A 27,251-nucleotide genomic window follows, 5' to 3' on the forward strand; every position below is an offset into this window, starting at 1 on the left:
ATATATATATATATATATATATATATATGTATATATATATGTATATATATATATATATATATATATATATATATATATATATATATATATATATATATATATATATATATATATATATATATATATATGTATATATATATATATGTATATATATATATATATATATATATATATATATATATATATATATATATATATATATATATATATATATACATATCGGAGAAATTTAGGAACTAGAACATTATTGCCCTGATAAGACATATAATAGCAAATATTGAGATAAAAAGAGAAATTATTCCTTCCGGCCCCCTTAGGCCTATAGTTCAGCTATCTTCGAATAGCTAAATAATAGCAGCACAAGATATATGACTTTTATCTCGAGTCGTTCATACTAGGTATGATTGTATTAAGTTTAAAAACTTATAGTGTAACTTCATTAAAAGACTCAATAAAAAATTAAAAGACTTCATAAGCCAAAGTCAAGTGTCCGGCTGAAATACAAGTTTTGTGGCAAAAACATTCTTCACCCACACTAAAATTTAGTTCTATCTGATAAATGTGGAGTTGAATGCAAAACATTTGCTTAGACTGCCTCTTTTGACTCAATTTTTTTGTCTTCACTATATGGCGTTGCTAGTTTATGTGGTCGTGGAGCAAAAAAGGAAACAAGAGGTACTGGAAGCAGCTTACAGGTGAAAGCACCTTCGAAACGGTGACTGACGTCTACCCCCGGGAAATACCCCCCCCCCTCCGTGGAAAATAAGGCTTTCCAATTTTGAGAATTTTATTTCAGTTTTTTTTTCGTAGGTGTAAGGAATTTTGGTTATCATGTATTATACGCCACTCACTCAGGTTTACGCTCTGTAAAACTCGACAACAAACCGATTTATTCGTTAGTTTCTTTCAGCTTAGCGTGAGACAAGACAAAGACAGGAAACAGAATGGATGGGAAATACATAATTTGGCCTATAAAATTTGCACATAAGGGGTGGGGTGTGTGTAAAGTATTTGGATAGTTTGAAGTCTGAAAACAATTCTTATTTCATAATATGCAGAATAATTGTACCTACCACATTTTGCATGCAGACCCGCTATATTTTACCCCCCCCCCCCCCCGATGTGCAAACATACAGTCCAAATTTGTTTCTAAAGTAACGGAGAAACTAACAAAGAAACCGGTTTGTTCTCGAGTTTTACACATCGTAAACTTGAGTGAGTGGTGTACAATACACAAGTACTGGAATTTTTCATGGAGAGCCGGATTTCGCGAAGGAGCAACATTAAACCTTAAAACGAACAGAAATTATTATGATTAGGAAAGGATCTGCCTCTTCAACAAGACTTTGCTCTTTACGCTAGTGTTTTGACTTTTTGTCCTAATTCTTTAAGAACAATTCCTGGAGCAAAATGGACGTTTAATTAGAATAATAAGCTTTGCTTTAAAATCCCAAAAGCTTTGGCGTGTTTTTGTTTTATGATCCTTCTTTTTTTATTAAATGTCTATTGAGAGAAGCCAAAATTGGGCATACTTCAAATTGGACCATTGACTCGCTATTGACCTTCAAAAACTATCCTTCGGGCTTTCAGAGGAAAGAAAAGGAAGAGAAACATAATAGGCGAAATAGCTAAGAACAAACGTTCTTTTAAAGCTTACTTTTTAAAAACCGTTTTTGTTAATTTTACATTCGATAATAATAATAATTCTAAAGTGAAGCCGCAAACCTGGCAAATCTATAATGAATTAATTCAGAATTAATTAACCAGGACTAATCAAATTTGAATCTATAAAGCGATACACTTTTTGCAGCACGATATATTTGTAGTTAAATACTACAAAATCAAACTCAAGGTGTATTTTTAATTCTCATAGGAGCATCTATTTATGTCTTTTTTTTTATTTCATTAACTTTAAAAATCTGTTTCCACAAAAGAAGTTTTTCAAACAGATGTAAGGAGCTGCACTAAGCCAAAGATGAACAGCAATAAAGTTAAATAATTTTCCAGGCTTAAAACTACAATGAACTACCATCAGTAGAAAAATGTAACCAAAATGAACAGGAATTATAATAAATGACCGATTAAACTCGAAACGATCAGAAACTAAGAGGAATAGGTCAGACACCCCCCGTCCTTTCCAAAATCCAGAACATATTTTACACTTTAATGAAACCAATCCTCATTTCGGGCTGTATATTTCTAATAATATCGAGAAGAAAAAAAAATCTCAATCATAACTAAGATTACTGAAAAAAAAAACAACCAGTGAATTTGGAATGACAGTTTAATATATATACTGATATTCATTCCTGAAAATCTGAATAATATTAGAGAAACATGATAAAAAAGAGAAACATGTAAAATGTATTTTGTTTTCTGTAAAGTGTGAAATATGTTTCTGTCCAATTTCCAATCAAATGAGTTCCTTCCAAAGTTCCGATGACAATTCCTTTTACACAAGTGCCTTGGTAAAAAAAAAAAGAATAATGACTATGCCCACTTTACTGTTTACTAAGGCAGCGCTATTACGCTGCCAATGAATGTATGACAGAAATTTCAAACAATAATAGATGAAAACGGGTTTTTTTCGATGGCATGCTGGAAATGTTTTATAAAATTCAAATATGTTTTCCTCCATTACTAAGATCTGGTTTTAATCCTAATCGGATTTTGGTAGGACATTGTGGCTCTTTGGGATCAATTTATTCTATAAATAAAAGAAAGATGTACCGAGAAAAACTACAAAAAAAACTACCTTAGATCCCTTATGGAGAGAGTCCCATTGTAGTCTCTGAGGATTTCTAAGAGAACCCAGGACCAGTATGATCGATAACTCAGCTTTCCAAGGTCAGACAAAGGTTTTTCTGGACTTCCCGCAACTTTTTCAATTTTTGAGAGTTCATAGCTGAAGGCAATCAAAAACTTCCCGTAACCTTTTCTTTGGAATGGCGGTAGAGTCAGAATACAAGCGACGTTATTTACTTCAGATGACACTTTCTCCTGAAAAATAGCGGAGAATTTTGGTATCTGATGAAAAGAACAAGATTGCATACATTTCATCTCTCTTTTTGGCGCTGGATATGTACATTAAAAGAACTAGGTTTATTGAAGGATCACTGGTGCCGTAGATTTACCAGGTCATCAGTCGAAAATAGAGAGGATAAAAACATTATTCCAAGGAGTTAAAGTGAAAATTCGCGTTTCTACTCACAAACATGCCATTTAATATGTTTAATCGAGCAGTAGCTTTCCCTTTTTTCCCACACTTGTTTTTTTTTTGCAGCTTGTCAATCTCAGAAGAACTTAAATTCGGGTGTTTTGGGGGTGAAATACCAAGAGCCAGAGCTACAGCCCATACTAACGAAGTTGCATGGGCGGTAACTCTTCCTGGGACATCAGTTTTTGGTTTCTTGAGGAAAAGGAAGAATTTAACAATCAGATATGACAACAAGCTTGCAAAAAAATTTGCTTTTAAATCGCACATGCTCTTCAACAAACCACAAAAATATATTACAAAAAAAAACCTTTATATAAAATAATATCAACAAAAAAAAGAAATACAAAAATTATGGTAGCTTACTAATCAGTCCAATACATATTCTAGGAATCTTCCATGAACCAAGCTATTCAAGTCTAGTGTTTACTTTTACGGGATTTTAGTGCCAAATACTTCGTTGACTATTCATTTTACACATCCATAAGGATACTCCTTAACATTAAGAATTTATATAACAGTGATTCAACTTAGAACAGTGATCGGCAACCCTTTCACTTCAAAATGTCAAATAGCCTTTTTACGTCAAAAAACAAAAAAAATGAAGAGCCATAGTTAGGCTGTAAAATTTAATCCATAAAAGCATGTGTTATTCACTTTGTAACCATAATCTTCACGTATAAATTCAACAAATGAAATAGGAAATAAAACATCAAATACCTTATCAAGCTGATAATTAATCATAAACTTTTTTTCAGCCTAACTAGGTCAAGACCATATGATAAAAATTCATGAAGATTACTAAAACTTGTGTGAAAAGCTCATAATCCTTCTTAAACCAAGCCCCCAAACAGTAATTAGAATTCAAGTCACTTCAACTTAACATCAAACATTTGACAATCGATAACTGAATTAGTTCAGTTAGTTCTAGTATTTTGCGTTCGATTGATGGCAAATAAAACCTCTGATTGCACAGGTAGGATTATTGCATCTGATAATTCAATTCCATTTCCCAAACTTCAAGATGGAAGATAAAGTGCGACACGTGTGACGGAACAGCAGCTCAGCCCCATGTACAACAAATTTCATGGAAATAAACTAATAGCGAAATCTTAAATTTGAAGGGGTAAATAATGGATACAAATTGAATGGAGTACCTCCAATTTCCAATTATTTATGTTGACGACAATTTCGTTCTTATTTTGCGGCTTATTAAGACTGTGGAATAAGGATAATGAAAACGAAGAAGGTTTATAAAAAGCAATATTTTGAAGACAAAAGAGCCACGTGCGACTCGCGGGCCACAGGCTACCCACCTCTGGCCTACAGCAGGGTTATTGCAGGATAATGTTGCAAATATTTTATATCTCATGACATTTAAATAGATCACAATGCTGACATAAAGAATACGTATCTATTATAATAGACACTTATACATAATATTAGATAATTATGATAATTGCAATAAATAATTTAAATAATTCAAATCCGCATAAAACCATCCAAAGTAGTCTGGAAGACATCACAAATTTTGCAATACTTTAACTCTAAGTCCCTTAGTTGCAATTTAAGCTTGCAACCTGTACTTTAGTTTGTTACAGTATTTCTTCTTTTTTTTTTTAACTCAACAAAGTATAAAAAGATGATCTTAAACAAATTGAAGCAGAAACTATAAGAGCTTCTTCTCGTCAGTTACAAGTGTATTAATAATAATCTAAATCACATACAGACATGAAGAGATAATACTGGTTTAGCATCTCTTTGATTCTCCAAAATTTAATCTAAATGCAGAACATTTATTTTTACATAGAATATTTTTTTTTTACTATCTAAAGAACAAAAATAGATAACATGACATTAATGTACATGGGAGTATTACGAGTCACCTCGTCTCTACTGATAATGCTGGTTTAGTATCTCTTTGATTCCCCAACATTTAACTTAAATACAGAAATTTTGTGTTATACAAAATGTTTTTTACTATCTAAAGACATAAAAATAGATAACATGGCATTGTTATACATGAGAATACTATGAGTTTCTTCGTTTCTATTATAACTACGTTTAGATTAATCACAAAAATAGAAAGAAGTCATTATGGAAGGACTGCCTAAATTTCAGCAGGACCTACAGGATTATGCAGGCCAGATTGAAAATAAACGATATTCTTTATGAAAAAAAATATCAAAAGTCATTTTCATGGCAATTTTAATGTTTTTACTTGATTCTTTTTAGTCTTAAGCGACTATAAGCTCAGTTTTAGGGAATAGACAGCTTCACAGGCTATTTTAACTATGAGTCATTCTGAGTATTAAAAAACATTTAACATTTGATTTTCAAAAACACATCAGGCTGATTACTTTTAAATACATGTTAATAATCGTAGCACTACAGAACCAAATGAAAAATAACATACTTTTGAAAAATATCCAACGATATGGGCTCCATAGCGATCAACTTCACAGCAAATGTAGAACAAAAAAGGTTCCACATCAAAATACAAAGTCTTGTGATCCAGGAACAGTTTTGCTAGTAGACAGAGATTTTGACAATAAACCTTGTAATCAGAGCCATCTACTTCCCACATTGATATAGACCCTTTACGATAGATTTCTCGTCCGGCAGGCTGACACCAAGTGCATTGACCCTAACATAAAAATATTGTTATTTGAAAGGTGCTGGAATTTCATATGCATGCCTATACAAACCGCTAGCAGCAGGGAGGTAGCATACCAAAAACAAAATTTCAAGACAGAAAAAAAAGCTAATCTTAGTGTATAATATGAATTCCAGTACTCACGGGGCATTTTATTTATTTTCAAATTTGTAATATTCAAAGAGAACCCAACTGTTATTTTCTTGTAAAAGTTGGATTTTGTACACATTGCTGTTCTGTAGTGAAACCTCCTTTGATTTTATAAGGCAACAAGGACATTATTCAAACTATAAATTGTTGTTTGGTATTATGCTCAATTTAATAAAGGAAATTTTTATTCATGGACTGACTTAATATGGACCTTGACTGATACATTTAAAACGAACCACCAATTAGACGTGTCGATTTTCTGGAATTCAAACCAAACTCTAGAATCTGGAGTTGTTTTCTTTTATTTATATTAAAATGTCCACGTAGACAATGCAGTCTCGCATATGCTCTTTTAAAGTTTATTAAGGGAAAACTATTAATCTAGTTGCTGGTTAGAATCTTATCGGAATCAGGAATAAGCATGGAATCAAAATCTAAAGGTGTAGTGATTTTCATGTTGGAGCCCAATGTCTGATTTCTATCAAGATGGCAGTTCGAAATTTTAATGTTTATAACTCTAATTACAGAGATTGCAATTTTATGAAGCTATCCGAATGAAAATTGCAATTTTAGCAATGTACGCTTGCAGCATCCTTGACAAAACTCAAAATTATAAAAATAGCACATTTTACAATAGTGGTGTTGCAAACAAAATTTAGTGGAACCAAGTGCATGTTATACCTTAACGAAGTTGGAATCGTGCAAAGATTTTGCACAGAATTGCAGAACACCCGACCTCACAAGCATATATATGTTACACCTCTTATCGAATTTTTAGTGCTCACAAATCTTTCAGGGGGTTGTTTTAAATCATTAGATGGTGATCCCAATAAAAACACAGTTAGTATTTGTTAAAGAAATGACGCTAAGTTTCCATCAAAGGAAACCATTTGAGGGTGTTTGAAGTTATTGATTACAGGAATGGGGCAAAAATCTCAGTTTTAGCCGTATGGTTGCATACTTTCAATTTCAGTTGGTATTTGAGGCTTTTTTAAACCGAGGATTAAAAGTATATGATTTTAGAAACGTAATGCGGAATGCGGACAGAACTCTTGACAACAGCACCACAAGAAAATACCTGTTTAAAGCAAAGGCTTTACAGATCAATTTCTACTCAACATAAAAAGTATAGACATGTTGCAATTCTTTAAAATCACGATTACTCATTGAACAGTTTGGGAATGGTCTTCATTGGTCATAGGACTGGGATAAACAATGATATGTAATGAAAAAAAATGCGGCAAGTACACATTTCTTATATGGCATTTGACCATGTGTCTAAACTGAAGTATCGAAGGATCCTAATGTCTGTATATTTAGAGTGCCTAAAGCACGGCCTTGTGTTCTTAGCCCCCTCTCAACCCAAAATTTAAAGCAAAGACGTGCTGCACCCCTTTTTTGGTGCAACTAAGACTTATCTTAATCGTTTAAGGGTGAACAGGGAGTATGGTTGTGGGGCTTAAGCCCTAGCCCTCTAATTCATAGCTATAGCAATTTACAGCCCAACGGAATTAAATTTTAAAACTCTGTTTTTCAAAGAGAGTTAAAGATCAACTTTAAAGTTCAAATGAGCCATAAATTAGCTTATAGATTAAACTTGGAACGAATAGAAACCACATTAGGAAAATACTTCTTTAAAATTTGCAAACATTTATATTTTTCTTTGAATTAGGACACGCGGAAGCATGTGGTCTTCTCCCCTTTTCAGATTTCCACCCATAGAATGGACTACATACTGCAATGACACTGATTAGAGATACGACAGGCAAATTATATGTAATTTGCGAAAAGACTACTACAGCTACTACTCACAACTCACAACAGCGTCAAGCCACTTAAGGCCGACACAAGTGCGAAAGCTCTTATTCCACCCTATGTCTTCAAACCTTTATTCTTTAAACCCTTCTACGACGTTCTACTCTTCAAAACCTTCCTTGTGACCTCCACCCCTCCCCATTCTAGGGTAACCTTCATTTCGTTTGGACCAAGATGGATGGCAAAAACGTAGTGTTCGGCAAACTATCATCCTTCATTCATAGAGCTCAGCCTCGTCATATCAACCTTTCTGTCATTGTAGCCTTAAAAAGTGGGATCAGATCACATATGATCAGTCAAACAAGTACCTAACACTAACTTAGCCATTGATCAGGGAAAATAATTAGAAAATCATTTTCAGCTTTTCAAAGCGCCCAGGTTTAAGAGCTATTGTTGACCACTGTCATTAGATCGGCTTCCAATCAGTTCGTAAAGTTATTTTTCCATTCTTCCAAGCTTTTTTTACTATTCCAGCGAGAATCTCCCAGCACTTTGCTATTCTCCTTTTTATATTTTCACCGCATCCATCATGTTTACTTATAATACTACTCAAATAAGTGAAGCAATCCAAATGATCGATTTTCTCATTTCCAAACATTACCTCTTTGCATTATTTATTCTTAGTCTATGCGCCTTAGTCTTCTTAACATTATTATCATCCATACCACAACATCAATAACTTCAATAACATCAATACCAATAACATAACTCCTTAACATCCTTAAAAATAATTAATACAAACTGGGATTAGACCTAATCAGGCCTATCACCTGATTTCACTTCGATTTAAACAATCAGGTTATTTTTCATGTTATGAATTAAGATGAAAAAAAGTGTCGTGTCAAAACCATGCTGTTCATCATGAGTTGGACTTACCAAATGATACCGGAAGGTTTTTTCTAGTCTCATATACTTTAAGCAGTATTCACACACCCAGAGTTTCGGTACTTTTCCGTATTCATCTGGATAAGGGCTGAAGTACCATGTGTCAATTTCATATTTTCCGATCTGTACCTTGTTTATATATTTGACTTTCGTCAACGCTTCATGCTCTCTTTCCAATGCTGCTGTTGTGGGGTCCATGTCTTCCAAACTCTGCAATTTACCAAAAATTTGAAATTCAGAAACTTTTATTCAACTCTTATTAAGTAATTCGTATACTGTAGAAAAATTATGCCAAACCAATTGCCATATGCTTGAGTCTAAAAATGTGAATTCTATGAAATGTTACGATACTTAAGCAACTTTTGTCTGCATTATGTTTTTAACCAACTAATGAAATATAGTTCGAAGAGTCGTGCATCAACTTTTATCAGCTGTATCAACTTCTTCAAAGAAAAGTAAAGATCCGTTTTAAAACCAAAAAAGAGCAGAAATAATGTTATATAATAATTCTAACTCAAAACGAATATAAATTGGTGCGAAAAAATTATTAACTAAAAAAGGTGAGAAACTAAAATAAATAATTAGGTAAAATTTGACATGAACAGAAACTACCACAAGTAATAGTAGGAATACACCACCTAAACCCTATAAAGGCCAATGTCATTATGTGTCACTAAAAACAATTTGTATTTTTAGTAGTGGATTTTATATTTGCTCTAATGTCATCCACAACACAGCACCAAAACGAAATCAAAAGGCTAATTACAGGCTATAGGCAGCTGCGACCGCAATTAAGGGTGAGGCTAACCCTTCTAAAACATTCTCAAAGGCTTGAGCGTCATTTTTGATTTATTGAAAACCGTATTTTGAAAAGTCTGATATTTATGATGAAAGAAAAGAATGCTTCTTGGGATACTTACCTAACTTATAGTCAACCCACGCAAAAAAAAAGGAGATAAACATCACAACCTATGTAAATTATTGCTGTATTAAGTGTAGAAACAACTTTTTTTTTTCGTAAAATAAATGTAAAGGAGTCATTGGCGATATTGCTGAAAAGCCACCTTTGCTACTTTTCGAAGCAATCTTTTGAGCAATATAATACACAATAAAGTTGAATTCAAAACAACAAGAAAGTACCTAATTTAGAGTAAGTTTCTCCCTTCCCCTCCTTATCAGGCTATATTGTTATTTGAACTTAATGAACACAAGTTAAGATATATAAGAGATAAAAAGAAGAAAGAGCAAAATACTAATCAAATTTCCAGGCAAAAATTTCTCAATGTAACAACAATTAGTTTAGTTTTTATATTTAGAACAAGGAAACGATTGAAAATTGTTAAGGAAATAATACGTATCTCGTATGGGTCCCGTTAACAAATTCATTAAAATCCCCCAGAATTAAAGCTATGATATTCTTCCAATAGGGATTTTACGTTAGTGGGAAAATTAGAGTTATTTCAACAAAATACAATTTTCAAGGTTAGATGGGTAGCAAAATTCAATGAAAAACTGTGCTATTGCATAGACTAACAATTTCCATAAACTGACGTTTATCAAACAAGTTGTCTTACTTCAGTTAGTATTCCAAAGTGTGTTCATTCCCTCTTCATCACAAATTCACACCATGCCCCAATAAATGATAAATAGATTAATCCGTCCTTGTAAGATAACAATTTTTCGAAAACAAAAGGACCTAGGCGACATTACTTTCTTGGCGGTTTGATCGTCTTGACGCAACATTTTACCGCATTTAATTCAAAGAAACATAGCACAAAATACCAAAAGCAAAGACAGTTCCTTCGGTTTTTGCTATTAAATTGCTTCTTTTTTTATATATTCATACACTATATAGACATACACATAGTGTATCATACAGTATATACGTTACATAAAGACTATATAACATACACTTTATAAACGTCCTAGCCGAGTGGATTGGTGCGCTAGATTTGAGATACTTATTCCAAGAGGGTGAGAGTTCGAATCCTAGTGTACGCAGTTATTTGGTTTTGGACGGGGGTCAGTTGCGTGACTCTGTAAGCTCAGCCAGAGTCGACCCAGCTCTATGTCGGGTACCTGGAGAAATATAGGGAAGGTAAACAAGAAGGGTGTGCGAAAGCACAGGATGATGGCTGGCTCCCTTACCCCCAGTGCACTTCCTGGCTGAAGAGCCTGGAGACGGAGTTCAGCACCGCCGATTCGGACCTTAAGGGTCTAGTGCTGCATCCTTTACCTTTACCTATATAGGCATGTTATATTCATTCACTCAACTATTACATTTACTGTTATTTGGCAGTTTAATACTTACTCCAAAACATTATATCTGATATAAAAGGATATAAATGCTCTTACTAATTTGTACCTGAAACCGTTCTTTGTGGTTTTAAACTTACTTTAGCTGCAAACCATTGCTGTATAATATAGATGACATATTTAGGTAAGATTGGTTTTTGAATAAAAATGTGCAAATGTATTAAAAGAAACAAACTAGAGTCTGTACTTTATTCTGCAGTCTAGGAACTAAATTACCTGTTCAACGTGATTAATTTCATCATGTTTTCTTTTCTGGTTTCTTGTGATTTTTCTATCACTTTGGTCTAATGAAGGATCAAATAAAACAGTCTCTAGCTTTGGCACAATGCTAGTTTTTGGAGTCAAGACAGTCTCCGTCTCTTTAATTCTGAAAAAACAAACACAAATAAATTCTTTAAATTGAAAAGGCAAAGTGAGCCCTCCAGGATCTAGACATAAAAAATGCTGAAAGGTGAAAAACACTCCTGAAAAACTTAGACCCCATTCTGGTACGATATAAGGTTGAAGAGTAAGCAGAGTCTCCCAGATGAGGGGGGATCCTACTCCTCTAGAAACCTGTCTATGCCCCCTTATACATAGATAAAGCACCCTTGCACACCATATATTGGTCATTAAAATACAATCAAGTGTATGTAAATTTTTCCTGTAACAGCTGTAGGTTTGAACAATCATGAACATGAGCAGCTGTACAAAAGCCAACGTTTTATCTTTCCGCTGCATCCCAAAAGCAGAATTATCATTGATGATTGTAAGTACATTGACGATGAAGGTAAGCAGTCGTAAAGAAGTTCCTGTCATACTTTTTGATGGCTTTCCAGAAGCCAAGTCTTCACTAACTCAGTTAACGATACATAACAACGAATTTAGTCCCTTAAAGGCAGCTCAAAAAGTAAAAGAGATTAATACTATAATCTTGTTTGCACTTACAATCGTCAGAATTGGTCAAAACTTGACATTAATAACAAATATAAAAAAACTTTACAAAAAAAACTTTAGAAAATGCATATAAAATTTGTGTATATTCATTTTTATTGCGTTTTTACGAGCTGAACAAACATTTTAGGGGATGGGAATTATATCCTCCCATGGATATGGCCTTCAAGGGGAGGGGCATTTTCGTGAGGTAAATACACTAGACACAAGCTGAAGTCTAAAATTTGCTTCACCGAGCATTCCACTGCACAACTTTTGTTTTGAAAGCCTTTCTTTGAGCAAAAAGTGTTATAACATGTAATATGGTACCGTCAGACAAAATCTGCCAATGAATTTGAAAACTGCCAACTTTGCTACATTGCTATCCCACTTTTTACACGGCAAGTTCAACTAATATACCCTTCTTTTGAAGGGCAAAAGATAATTTTAGTTTAAATTCCAATCTCCTTCTATTTCTTGTGTATTTTTGAACTCTGTATTCTACCCTTCTATGGAGCCTCAACAACAACAGATATATGTGAATGGTAAAAACAGTAGATGAAAATAGCAGGGTAGATATATCATTACTAAACAAACATTATATAGTAAAATACAAGAAAGAAAAGACTAGATGAAGATTTAGGGGAAAATGGTTTAGGAGCAATATAAAGAAGATGTTTGTGCCATGAAATAATTCTGACATAGCTATAATTTCTCACAGAAAAAGAATTGGGAGAACACCCATTCTGTTAAGACTGATCTTATTGATCCCCCAGCTATCTTACAAGAATAATGAAGAGTTTTAAAATGATGAAGGCTAATAGGGTAAAAGTAAACTTACCTGCTGGCAGTAACCCATTCATCCAAGCGTCTGTTAAACCCTTCATAATGAACATAATACTCTTTTGCTTTTTCATTTTCATTGTATCTCTGTTGTAGTACTTCTCCAGTTACTAGAAAATAAAAAGGAGAGTATATACATAAAACGTCATTTTGTCAGTCAAGATTGTCAAACTTTTTCAAACATCAGCCAAATCTTGATTTTTATAAAAGAAACAAAAACTAAGGAGTGGTGCCAAGATATGATTTCAGGAGAAGTATTGAATTTAGTGATGGGATGGTGAATCAGAATCAAGAGTCACTGATTTTGGAAGGATCAAAATCATACTGGGATCAAGTAAATTTTCACAATTCTTAAAGATTCCGCTGTGTAAAACAGCTCATTGAGAAAAAATTCATCTTTTTTTCTAAATAAAACTATAATTTCTACTTTTTCAGACTGGTTAATCAGTGCATCCAGGTTGTCAAAAGGGTGGATTTCCAATATCTCAGGAACAGCTTAAGTTGAACCTTATAGGGAATGAAGGGGGACGTTGAACTAAATCAAAACACAATATGTGTATCAGGATATCAAAGAGCGCATTGGGAATATCCCAAGAGCAGCCAAGTGCAATTACGTTGTTGTTGTTTTTAGTTGACGATTGAGCGAATCAACCGCTCATATACGTGCGATCCTCTTTTAAAGCGTGTGTTTAGTGAAGCCATGTTACTTTGAAAATCACACAAATCAAATTTTGGCACAGGCCATGTCAACACTTAAGATATCTAGGGAGAGTACTAGAACGTTGTACAAAGTGTTCTTGCTTATGTCACTGGCAATGATATGTATATCACATCTGTATCCTGCTATTATTGCTTAAAATATCTATGAGAAGAAACATACTCAAATTTAAATAAAGCTGAAACATCAGCAAAAATAAATAAATAAAAGTTTGATACAGTAAATACAGAAGCCAATACAGTTAATAAGATTAAAACATCTATAAAAGAAACATAAAAACGAAGTAAAAAGGTCAATACAATGAAAATAAAAGTCAATACACAATAACTTAAAAGAGCAAAGAATATTATGCGGATTACAACTTTCTATATACCTAGTCAACATCAACATAGTCTTTCTATGGACCCACTAAGGGGACTTAGCCTGACCTAGGATTGCTCTCATTGTAAATGCACCAAAATACTTTATAATTTGTTTTCTAAACACATTTCTTTGTACTTCATATTTTGTGCACTTCATGAAAATATGCCTAACATCATCACACTCATTACAAATACCACATAAGGGCGAGCTAACTCTCCCTCATTTAAGTAAAACTGAACAAGTTTTGGCATGACCTTTCCTCAATCTAAAAACAGTAACAGCAACAGATCATTAAGTTTAATTAACTTTATTAAGTAATTTAATTAAGTAATTTAATTTCATTAAGTACAATTGAGTTTAAATTATTAGAGAATGTTAAGGGGAGGGGTACCAACCTGGATCTAACCATGCTATGTTCATATCGTTTGTCCAAAAAGTGCATGTGCAATATCTCATGGACAGCAATAGATATTAAGTTGAGACTTTCAAGGAATGCTAAGGGGAATGTTGAACTAAATCAAGACATATTATACATCCAGGTTATCAGTATGTAATATTTACAAAACTTCTCAGGAAGAACTGTTATCAAGTTGAAACTTTCAGGGAATGTTGAGCGCTTTTTTTTTTACCTAAATTAAAAGACACTATGCACATGGATATTATCAAAAGGATATAGGCTATGTCAAATATTTTAAGAATGGCTAAGGGTATTAAGTTGAAACTTTCGGAAAATATTGAGCTGGATGTCCAACCAAATCAAAAGATATTTGTACATCCAAGTTGCATAAGAAAAATTGTTAGAGCCCATGCCCCTGATTTTCAGATAAATGTCCCTTTTTCTACTACATATAGATTTACCTCCAAGGCAATTTTTTATTTGCACTTTAAATTCTCTGGTAGAAAATAGCCTGCTTTCAATAGCACTTGAAATGCATTAGTTGTTCAAGAGAGAATACATTGGCTTGGCATCAATATTCTATGTGAGTCATCGAAGGTGCTAGCTGAATGCTGGCCCTTTGACTCTTAATTTATAGATTATGTAAATTTAGTTCGGAGTTCCATTGGGCTGATTGGCTAGTGTCGAAATTGGTTGGCTAAAAAGGCGAGTTGACCTCTTTTCTGAAAAGACTTTTTTTGTTAGTTCGTCTCAGAAGTTCTTCTCTGTACTTAGTTCAGTTGATCTAATTGTGTATTGGATTTGACACATTTGTCAACAAAAGTGAGTTATATTTTCTACAAACGCTATTGATTATTTTCCAGGACCCGGTTAGGGTTAAGAAGAGATTATATACAGTTTGTCATCATTTCTATTCGTGATACTGTGGGCTGCAATACCCACACTAGTGGCATCATTGCTGACGATGGTGACAATAGAGTTCTGACATTGGTGGCAGTGGCGGACATACGGCACTATCAGAACAGTGGTGGAGATCCAAAACTGCGTTTTTGAATATTTAGACTAGTTCTAGCCTATAAAAAACCGCATAAATAATAAAAATACCCGCTAATTTAAAACTAATTATAATTTTTAAGTGTGGCTCTGCCACAATACACTTAATACATAAAAGAAAATTTGCAGGGCTTTGCCTAGTTTAAATTCTTGATAATTAAACTTTGACAGGAGCCACTACAGAGGGTTCTAGGCGTTTATCCCCCCCCCTCACCGCAAAATACCCCTCGTGAAAAATAACCCCCGGTAAATAGCCCTGTGAAAAATAAGGCTCTCCAAATTTGAGAAATTTAAGTGAGTTTTTTTTTTAATTTCCGTAGGGGGAAGGAATTTTGGCACTTGTATATTATGCGCCACTCGTCCAAGTTTACGCTGTGCGAAACTCGAGAACCGACCAGTTTCTTCGTTAGTTTCTTTCAACTTAGCGCGATACAACACAAAGACAAGTGACAGAATATATGGGAATGTATAATTTGGGCTATATATTTGCATATAGGTGGGGGGGGGGGGTGAAGTGTTTCCAAAGTTTGAAGTCAGAAAACAATTCTAACTTCAGGATAAGCAGAATAATTGTACATAACACATTTTGCCTGCAGACTCACTATACTTTACATCCCTGTCCCCAAATGTACAAATTTATAGCCCAAATTTTGTTCCTAAAGTAACGAAGAAACTAACGAAAAAACCAGTTTGTTCTCAAGTTTTACACACAACGTAAATTTGAGTGAGTGTCGCATAACACACAATACTAAAATTCTTCCCCCTATGGAAATTAGAAAAGTAAAATTCAAATAAAATTCTCAAAATTTGGAAAGCTTTATTTTCCGCAGGGGGGGGATCTTTTATGCCGTTTTTTCCGGGGGGGTAAACGCTGGCCACCACTATAGAGCTTTCAAAATACAGATGATTAATAGGAGCGTCGAAAATTTAGAAGATTTGACAGAATATATGACCGGAAATAGAAGGGAATAAGTTGAACTAATTTAGTTCAATAGTTAGATGAGAATTGACATTATGGGGTGTAGGAACGTAAAGAGAAAATTAAAGTTGAATTATTTTTCAAGTGGATCTAGCAGACTATTAGATATGATCTTCTGTGTCAAAGACTATATTATTTTTGGTACGACAAACTAGCGAGACTTTGTCTGTTTTGTGGTTGGAAGGTGAGAGAGACATGTACAGTTTGGTGTAATATGGAGATCGTATTTTTAACAAATTGGAATAATTTGCATTTGGAGTAACCATTTAGGACACCAATTAGGATGAAAAAGAACTGCTTAGAGAATAAGATACGAATTATTGGGAAAAGTAGGAATTTGGAGCAGTCAAATATTGGCAATGGTACAGGGTCAGGGTTAAGGCACTGATCTCGAAAATCAAGAAATTCAGATATGATACAAACAATTCATTATCAAAACCATCTTATTAAACAAATGATAGGAGGCAGATAGAGAAGAGAGGAGGTTATTAATGGAAACGAATGAAGGGAGAAAATTCCCAAACACCACAAAAATCGTCTACAATAGATCTAATGCGCGAGGCAAACCTCCAACCGACGTAAGACAATAAATATATACATTTGTATATCTCGAATTTAAAAAAAAACGCTAAACTAAATGGATGGCAAAGGAAATACTGAGTGATAAAGATTTTACCCTGCAAAAACTACAAATCACAAACTGCATTCCAGCATTACCAATGTATCATGCAAAAGACTTCCAAAAATTAAAAGAAGCAATTTTTAGCTGATTCAATTTATGTCTGGAACACTTACACCAAAAGGTCAGAAATGAAACAAGAAATTCTGAAGAAATTCAAAAACTTGGAAGAATATGAATATAGAATAGTAGATTTAAAACAAAATGGCTGGATTCAAATGAATATACAATGATAGAAGATGCCAAAAAGCTAAATGACAAAATTAGAGAAACCTTCGAAAAAATTCAAATGAAATTATGCTAAGGAGAATTCTTTAGGCAGAATTCTCTGCAAGAAATTTTACAGGGGAGGCAGATTTTCAGTGAGGATGGAATAATCCAGATCTTTCAATGACGATAAATAAAAGTGAAATAGGGATGCATCCTTTTACTGGACAGTGAAAATTCACAAAAAATACTGGGTATATCACTCACATGAGCAGTAACCAAAATATCAGTAATTTCTGTGAATTTTCAATGATTATTAAAAGGATTTATTCCTATTTTAACTTTTATTTATCACGGGGTTCAATTTAACATAGGAGAAAATTTCCACGAAGGAATTTCCCACGAGAAGAGGAATTTTTTCATGGAAGCATGAGCCAGATTTACCAGCATTACTTGAAAAACGATCAGATGTTAAATAAACAAAAAAAAACTTTTAACTGAAAGTAAGGAACAACATTCAAACAAAAATGAAGAGAAATCATTCTGTGTGTGAAGGGTTTGCCCCCCCCCCCCACTCAATACCTTGCTCTTTATGCTAAAGTTTTACAGTTTGTCCTAATTTTCTAAGAACTGCTTTTGAAACACAAGGGCCATTTAATTGGAATAGGTAGCTTTTTCAAAAGTGCTAAAAGCTTTAATGTAAAGAGCATGGTCTTGAGGAGGGGGGCAACCACTTCATATACAAATAATTTCTGTTCGTTTTTAGTTTTAATGTTATTCTTTAATTTCAATGAAAAAGACTATTATATATATATATATATATATATATATATATATATATATATATATATATATATATATATATATATATATATATATATATATATATATATATATATATATACATAAAGTGGCCATGGAATTTCAGTGTTGTTTTAAAATCACTTTTCTGTGAATAGGCAGCACAGCAGCAGAGCACACCTGGCACAATATATACACCAGAGCACACCTGTGACAATAAATCACAAAAGTCCAGTTTTTATTTAAAAAATCACTTAGTGATAATTTATTGCACCCCCTTGCATTGTGCATCCCCTAAGCCTGTACTTAGTGGGCCCAACTGTACATCCTGGCCTGTCCCTGGAAAATTGTAGATACTAGCGACTAATATGAATTTTACTTACAGTTACAGGAGCAAATAGACAGGGTCCCAAGTAGAGACATGGTGTTTTACTAAGAGATTTTAACGCCCAGGTCAGTAGAAATAGGGATAGATGATATCCTAGCCTAGATAAATTTGGTGTAGGAAAAGAAAACAGTAATGGCCAAAGACTTTTGCAATTATGTAGGTATAACAATCTAGTCATAACCAATATGGTGCTTTGTTATAAAATGGCCCATAAGTTAACATGGTATTCTCGTGATGGTAAGATAGTAAATCTTATTGATTATGTTATAGTAAATAGAAGACTGGCAGGATCAATACAAATTACTAGGGTACATAGGAGTGATGTTACTGATGTTAAAGGTAAGGATCACCATCTAGTAGTGCCTAGGGTCAATTTAAAGCTGAAATTTCGAAAGAGTAACTACCTCCTAGGAAGTTATGATGTTGATAGACTCCAGGATGAGAATTTGAGAGAATCTTTCCAGGAATAGTTGAATGTTAGACTTGAGAGTTTAAAATTTGACAATGTGGAAGATGGTTGAATAATTTTAGAAAAACATTTTGCGAAGTTGCTGATGGTGTATTAGGGAAGAAAGTTAGGACTGCAGCTAGGAATATCAGAAAAAAGCTTTATGTTTAATAGAGAGGAGAAGAGGATTGTACAAGAATTATCTGAGTGGTAGATCATATGAAAACAAAAGGAACGTAAAGAAGGTGAAGAAAGCATTAAAATATGAACTAAGGTGTCAATTGGAGGCCATGGATAAGATTGTCAAGGATCTGGAAGATGCAGCTAGACAACATAATAATAAAATATTGTACTGGCATGTTAATAAATTGAGAGGGAGTAGTCAAACCTGACTTGTCCCAGTTAAAGATAGGGACATGGACAAAATTAGAGATAAGGAAAGAGTTAAAGATAGATGAACAGAACATTGAGAAATTGTGCAAAACTGAGATAGAGTTGCAGGAAAAGATATAGAGGAAAATGAAAATGTTTGTGATACTTTCGATGAGAAGGAAGATACATTTTTTGTGAGGAAGAATTAGCAACAGCACCAAAAGGATTAAAAAATAATAAGGCTCAAGGTGCTGACTGAGTGGTAAAAGAGTTTCTTAAATATGGTGGTTAGAAGTAAATTACAGAAGATTATGAATATGATTTTCGAAAAAAGGGAAGTACCTAACGATTTTAGGAAAACCTTAATTAAACCACTGTATAAGAAAGGTGATAAGACTGAGTGTAGTAATTATCAAGGCATTAGTCTGGTCTCTGTAGGTAGCAAATCACTTAGTAATGAGATACTTTTTAGACTGAGAGAAGCTGTAGACAAAGTTTTAAGAGAAGAACAGTGCGGTTTTGAAAAAGGTAGAGGATGTATTGACCAAATTTTCATTCTCAGATTAATAATTGAGGAGTGCCTGAGTTGTCAAACACCGTTAGTCCTTAGTTTTATAGATAATGAGCAAGCATTCGATTCTGTTGATAGAAGAGCTTTATCAAAGGTCCTATCCTTGTACGGTATAGCAAACAAATACATTAAGGTCATTAGTGCTATGTACAAAAATAACACTGCTGCAGTTAAGGTAGGAAATGAGGTTACCAGCTGGTTTTGTATTAAAACAGGAGTTATGCAGGGTTGTGACCTATCCCCATTTAAACGGATCATTTTGATAGATTTTGTCTTAAGGAGTACAGGAAAGGCAATGGGAGAGCACAGGATCAAATGGGGAGGAGAAAACTCTCCTGGACTTAGATGATGCTGATGAATTAAGCATCCTAAATGAAAGTGTGAGCAAAACAAATGAACTTTTAGAGGTTTTGCAAGTTTAGGGTGCTAGAATATGTTTGAAAATTAATGTTAAGAAGACTAAGGCACTAGAGCTAGGAATAAGTAAACATGAAAAGGCAACATTGGGTAACGAAAAGATTGATCAGGTGGTCAGCTTCACTCACATTGGTAGTATTATTAGTAAAGATGGTGGGAGCAGTGAAGATGTTAAAAGTGGAATAGCCAAGGCTCAGGATGTTTTTTAACAGTTGAAAAAGTTTGGAAAATAAGTTTGAACACCAAGATTAGAATATTGGAAGCTAAAGTGATGACAGTGGTCAAATATGGCTCTGAGGCATGGGTGCTCCAAAAACCAGAAAAAGATTTGCTAGATGGTTTCCAGAGAAATTACCTATGGATTGTTCTTGGTACCCAGGTGACCGACTGTATTTAAAACAGCAGGCTGTACAAAAAAAATGTGGCTCAATCCTGCTTTCTAGGGCTATAATGAAAGGAAGGTTGAGAAGGCTAGGGCACATTCTACAAATGAAGGATGACAGATTGCTGAAGATTGTCATTTTTGGCCAACCATTTAGGGCTAAACAAAAACCAGGCTGTCCTTATCTGGGGTGGGATGATGTCATAAAGAAAGATTTGAAAGAAATGGGAACTTCCTGGGAGGTCACAAAGAGAGAGGCTTGAATTAGATTGGGATGGAGGGGGAGCATGCATAGCTGTGTTGTCCTCAGGCCATTTGGTGCTGCATTGAGTTCTTAGAAGTAGCAGTAGCAAAGCTTCTGCTGCAATGCTGCTAGCAATCATTCAGATTTTCTGGTTGTTTTATGTCAAACAATATCTGATGGGTAAATTAATAATTTTAGATTTGTTTTATTTAATATTTAAGAAAAATACAGTTGATATTTTAAGTGCACAGAAAATTTCCTGTGGGGGTAAGGGGAAATTTGTCCATAGTTTTTTCATAGGACAATACGTTTTTTTGTTATTCTCATTTTTTTTAATGCATAAACAACTTAAAGTGTTTCATTTAAAAGCTTAAAGGCTAATTTAAAAGCTAACTCTTAAATATTATTTATAAATTTGACTCAATAGAGTGGCCATATAATACCCAAAAAAAGCAAATTTGAGTGATATTTTTAGAATGAAATGGCTGGGGCAGACACAAGGACATCTTAGAGAGACAATTACAGCTTGTTTATGCATAAAGCTATCATAAAGTCCCATATGGCACCCAAAAAGTGCACTTTGGGTTGTATCTCCATTTTTTTAATGAAAATAATAAAAATGGTCTTGTCCTATGAAAAAACTCTGTGGATAAATTTCCCCTTGAAAATTACCCTTGCACCTGCATAAATTTGCAAAAATCTTCCATGGTAAATTTCCCCCTTTTAAAATGACAATTGAATTTTTAATTTTAAGTATTAAAAATAAATTTAGAATCATTAACTTGCTCATCAGGCATTCTTTTATGAATCATATCCAGGAAACCATTGTTGGTAGCACTGCAGCAGAAACCTTAGATTAATAAAAAAAAATTGATTAATAAATCCAATTGCCAATTGGAGGAAAGGAATTGACACCTAGAATTAAAAAATTAACTTCCCTTTTGTATCTTATTTATATACAAAATAAATTCCCTTTTGTATCTTAAAAATTATACAGAAGCCTTATCTTGTGTGAATCAGGGTGTTGTGGGTGTACATTTCCAGAGGGTGGGAAGGATACACTTAATATTATTTTTATGGCTAAAATTCACTTCACCAAGCAAATTTTGGTCCCCTAGCACTGCATGTGGTAATTACCTAGAGATCTTACTGAAGAGAAGGAAACATGTTGAGAAAACAATTCTTGATTCATATTTGCATGCAGTCAACCTTTATCTTCACTTATTTCAGTGTTTTTCCACTTTTCTTAGAAATACATCAGTTTTTTGCAATGACCTTTGTTTAATTTTAAAAAGTTTACAAAATACAGAACTGTAAACCAAAGATTCTGGCTGTGTTTATGAAACATAGCACTATCTATGTATTTTTTTTTTTTCATAGAATTTTCTTTAGTCAATAAACTTTTTTCATGAATTTTGTCTTAATGCCACTGCAATTACTTTAACATGTTCTATAAACAAATTTTGTACAGAATGCTCTGTTTAAAGATAATTCAAAACTGAAGAAAAGCTATTAAAAAATAATGAATAAATTAGAAAAATCGGAAAGACACTGAAATCAGTGACAACAAAGGTTAGCTGCATGCAAAATTGTGTTAATTATGATTATTCTGTATATTATGAAGTAAGAATTGTTTTCTGACACGTGTCTTTCTCTCCAGTGAGATCTTACAGTTTTTACCCGGTATATTAAAACTGAAAACAGTAGAAAAAGAATATAGGTTGATTTTCGACTTACATATAAAATACAAAACTGCATTCAAATAAATGAGTTTAAGCTCATTATCAACACACATTTAAATATTCAAACACATAGGAACTAAAAGGTTTAAAACTTAGTATACAGAAATTTTTTTGGTAGAGTAATCACATAAGTCTTATTTAGTTCATAGTTATTATAGAGTTATAGTAAACTTATAGAGTTTACTGATAAATCTTTAATCTATGCTTTACTCAAAATAAATAGAGGCATTCAAAATTACGGGCTAGTATATGAATGTAAACAATAGAATCATATAAATGCTTATTATGTGTTTATAATGTAAATAAGAAAATTTGGAGCATTATTGAAGTTTTGATCACATATTAGAAAACAAAATTAAAACAATTAAATGATTCCTGTAGCAGATCTCCCCTCTTCTCCTAACCAACTTCCATCATCAAATTACAACCAAAATAACCAATCTAGTTATAGAATGAATATTGTGATAAAAAGCACTAAGTCATATTTTGTTTTCCAATGTTTTTTTCTTTTTCATTCAGAAAATTATATTCATGGTAGATACTTTCTTATTTTTCAATCACTCCATTTCTGTTCTATGTGCAGATGAACAGGGAATATTCATATTCACTTTCAAAAGTTTAAGTAAAATTCTAGTTTAGCTACTCTTTGCTATCTTGGGCAGGTGTAAGGTTAGGAAAATGTAGCTTTCAGTAATGATTCCATGGCAAGAAAAGAACTCTAGGAAGGTATTGCCAGGCTTCCATATTAATCCTCTTCTGATTTCTAAGTCTCCGAAATTTGCCTATATGACAGGTTATTGACCTATTGAAGTTTTGACAACACACAGTTTACCCTGATTTCCAGTTATCAGTTTCTTTTTTTCTGATTTACCTTCTGAAAATGCAATTCCTGTTATTTGAGTAGAACTTTAGGTAAATTTTTCATAGTTCATATAATTGACTTACCAATAAAGTGAAAATACCACTTGATGCCTTTTTATCTTCTTTACAAATATTATGATTGCTTCTACTGCAAATTTTTGATCTCTTAAAAATTACAAATTTGCAATTAAAGTATTTGTTATTGGTCATTTTCAACAAAATAATACTAAGTTTTGTCAGAATTGTTTTCTTGATGTTTTCAACAAAATAATGCTACATTTTCTCAGTGCTAAAATTATTTATAATAAGGTTAGTTTAAATTAGTTTGGGTTATGTTAGGTCAAAAAGTGCTTAAAATGGAATTTGCAGCAGAAGTAATTATTGTATTTGGAAAGAACATTAAAAAAGGCATTGAGTGTTATGTTCACTTTATTGGTAAGTCAATTATATGAATTGTGAAAAATTTACCAAATTTTAATCCATATTAATTGGTTTTTTTTAATTTTGCAAAGGTATTTCAAGATCTTTGAAACCTTATAAATTGGGATACAGCAAAGTTGTGAAGCTGAAAACATTTTTCTTGGACATTATTTAATCAGAAGATTTGTTGTGAAAGGTTTCACTTTCACAAACAAAAATATTTTTAAAGGTAATCAAAGGTCACTGCCCCCTTAGAGGGAGAAGGAGTGGAGGTAGGGACTTCAAAATACCTTCCTGAGAAATACTTTGGTCTATTGACCCATCGCTGCAAGTTTAATTTTTCTAAACCAACCTCTTTCCAAGATAGTGAAAAGTAAATAAATAAGAATTTTAACAAGGTTTTAAAACAAGAGTATCTATTCTTGAATTGATAGATTTTAGAAAGTAGGCTAAAAAGTGGTAAAATTCTAGTTAATTGACTTCTTGCTATCTTGGAAAGGGTTTAGGTTAGGAAAATGAAACTTTCAGGGATGGGTCTACAGGCTAAATTATGTCCTGGGAAGGTATTTTGAAGTACCTACATCCACTCCTTCTCACTCTAAAGGGTACTGACCTTTAAAAATATGTGTGTTATAAAAGTGAAACCTTGAAAAATAGATCTTCTGCTTAATTGAAGTACAACAAAATTGCTTTCAGCTTCATAACTTTGCTCAATCCCATTTTATAAGGTTTTAAAGATGAGCAAACACATTTCTTAAATTTTGAAAAAAACATTGACATGGCTCAAAATTCTACTCAAATAACAGGAATTGCATTTTCAGAACTAAAGGCAGCAAAAAAACAACTAGTAACTGAAAATTAAGGTAAAATGTTGTTTTGTCAAAATTTCAATAGGTATAGACCATGTAGTCCATGTAGGTCATGTAGGCAAATTTCAGAGCCCTCTAGAGGGAGAAGGATTGGAGGCGGGTACTTTAAAATACCTTCCTGGGACATACTTCAGCCTGTAGACTCATCCCTGAAAATTTCATTTTCCTAACCTAAACCCTTTCCAAGATAGGTAGAAGTAAATTAACTAGAATTTTACCAAAAAGCCTTAATAGCCTATCAGAAAAAAGTTGACTTGAGGAAATTTTGCAAAATGGGAAAAATAAAACATTTTTGAAACTTTGCCATTAACTAGACTCACCTATTTTCTTGATGACAGCCCTAAGATCTATGGTGTAGAATTGAAAGTTTCAAAGTCAATATATTTGTACAAATGTTCAGATATTAAGAAATGAAATGGACCTTGTTTCTAATTTTTTTTATATGGACCTAGCCTATTTTAAAAATTATCATGAATTATATAAAAAAAGGGTAGCCTAAATGTTTAGTTTTGTTCTATGCATTTTTAGTTTGCCCCATGGAGGAGTAGGGTCAACCAGAAATGGATGCACTTTTAGAATTAGCATTTCTAAGTGCTCTAAACAGGAAACAATGCTGCTTTGCAGCATAGTTTCCAATTTAGAGCACTTGGAACAAAACTAAACATTTACTAAAAAATATCTCTTGGAAGAAAAAAAAACAAATTTGAATCATAAAACAAGCAACAGTTTTAGATTAATCTAATAAATTACAGCTTTGTACTTTGATCTGATATAAAAATGAACTTCAGTGAAGCAACTGCTTCTTGTTCTTCCACATCAACCTAGACAAAAATGGTGAAAATGGAGCAACAAACCAGATCCTTAGTGCCTCAAAGTATAAACCTAGGATTACTGAAGGTACTGGCAACTGAACAATCAAATTTCTAAACATTTAATAACATACCCCAAGAATTTTCGTTACGGAGTATTGAATACTTTTGCCCAATAACTGGACTAGATTCTCCATTTGGTACTTTGGACATTGCATAATCCCAATTATCTTCAAAACACGAAATATTGCTTTCAACTTTTGAAGTTTAACGCCTAAGTGATAGTTCTTCCAAATAATGAAACATATATGGCAGTTTGACGAATTGACGCTACCAAAGAAGAGATACAAAGCATTTGCTATTGCAAATACTAACAACTAACTGCAATTGCGGCACCAAGCCACTTGATGTCAGCACAACTGAACACTCTCCTCCTTTACATTCTATTTAAAAATTCTGTCTTTACACCCTCCCAATAAGTTCGATTTCCTTTAACTCTTTTTTATGACCTCTTCCCATCATATTCTTGGACAACCAACTTTTCGTTTGGTCCTAAATGGATAGCCGAAAACAACGATCCTCTGCTATCTCTCATTCTTTATCAATATTAAATAAAACAACAAGATTTTTCAGCTCATAGTAAGGATAAACATTAGAACTTCAAACGAACAGAAATTATTACGTGTACGAAGAGAGTTTCCCCCTCTTTAACACCCTGTTCTTCACGCTAAAGTTTTTCGGCACTTTTAATTAATTTACTTATTGTTCTAATTAAACGACCCCTGTCTTTCAGGAGTCGTTTTCAAGCAATTAGGACAAGATTTAAACTTTAGCGTAAAAAGCAAGGCGTTGAGGAGGGGGAAACCCCTTTCATATACGTAATAATTTCTGGTGGCTTTAAGTTTTAATGTTGCTCCTTACTTTGAGATGAAAAGACTTTTTTTTACTTAATTTTTGATCCTTTTTAAAATAACGACAGGAAATCTGGCGGAAAGATCCCCCTTTCCATGGAAATATTCTCTGAACAATTCAATCCTGTTGAAAATTTACTCCGAAAACCTACCCTTACCATTTCCACGCGTAAAATGGAGTCGGTAAACAGAAAGCAAGACGCATAAAGGAATTTCAAACAAGAATTCTAGCAATTTCGCCGAGTGTAAAATTTCCCCTAAAAAGTTCACTCCCTGGAAGCTTCCATCTGCTTGGTAAATTTTCCCCGTGCAAAATCCCTTCAGCAAAAAATTCGTCCTCTCCTCCCCACCTGAAAATGAATGCATACTTCTCAATAACAAATATTATATGCAAACAATAGGCACATTTTACAACTTAAAGACATTTCCCATGGGCTGTGGAGGACATGTTATCTCTAAAGACATAGTTATTGGGCCTTTCAACTATGTTGAACAAAATAGCTATCCCAAGTTTTGATCGGGAGATTTTGGGAAAAAAGCGGCATGGAAGGGGAGCCTAGTTGTCCTCCATTTTTTTTGGTCACTTAAAAAGGCACTAGAACTTATAATTTCCGTTAGAATCAGCCCTTTCCGTAAGAATCAACTTAAAACCTCTACAACAAGGCTTTCTGATAGGATGAATCTGATGGTGTGATTTTCATGTAGATTCTAAAACTTTTAGGGGGCGTTAACCCCTTGTTCTAAAATCAGGCAAATTTTCTCTGGCTCGTAACTTTTGATGAGTAAGAAAAAAATTAATAAAGCTTTTATAATTGAAATCAGCATAAAA

The 27,251-nt window shown here is 33.3% G+C and overlaps 1 protein-coding gene across 1 annotated transcript in view; it reads right to left on the bottom strand.

The window, feature by feature from the left end:
* The window catches only part of LOC136031903 (histone acetyltransferase KAT8-like), a 43,130-nt gene extending 17,341 nt beyond the window's left edge, over window positions 1-25,789 (bottom strand). The window contains exons 1-6 of the mRNA XM_065711893.1: window positions 25,646-25,789; window positions 12,790-12,901; window positions 11,253-11,403; window positions 8,712-8,930; window positions 5,631-5,861; window positions 2,756-3,000 (exon numbers count right to left, since the gene is read on the bottom strand). Coding sequence (XP_065567965.1) covers window positions 2,756-3,000; window positions 5,631-5,861; window positions 8,712-8,930; window positions 11,253-11,403; window positions 12,790-12,901; window positions 25,646-25,724 — 1,037 coding nt within the window. The 5' untranslated portion in view covers window positions 25,725-25,789. The remainder of the gene's footprint in view (window positions 1-2,755; window positions 3,001-5,630; window positions 5,862-8,711; window positions 8,931-11,252; window positions 11,404-12,789; window positions 12,902-25,645) is intronic.
* Window positions 25,790-27,251: the final 1,462 nt, after the last annotated feature.

The sequence above is a fragment of the Artemia franciscana genome, chromosome 10 (genome assembly GCF_032884065.1).
Source record: "Artemia franciscana chromosome 10, ASM3288406v1, whole genome shotgun sequence".
Classification (NCBI taxonomy): Eukaryota; Metazoa; Arthropoda; class Branchiopoda; order Anostraca; family Artemiidae; genus Artemia; species Artemia franciscana.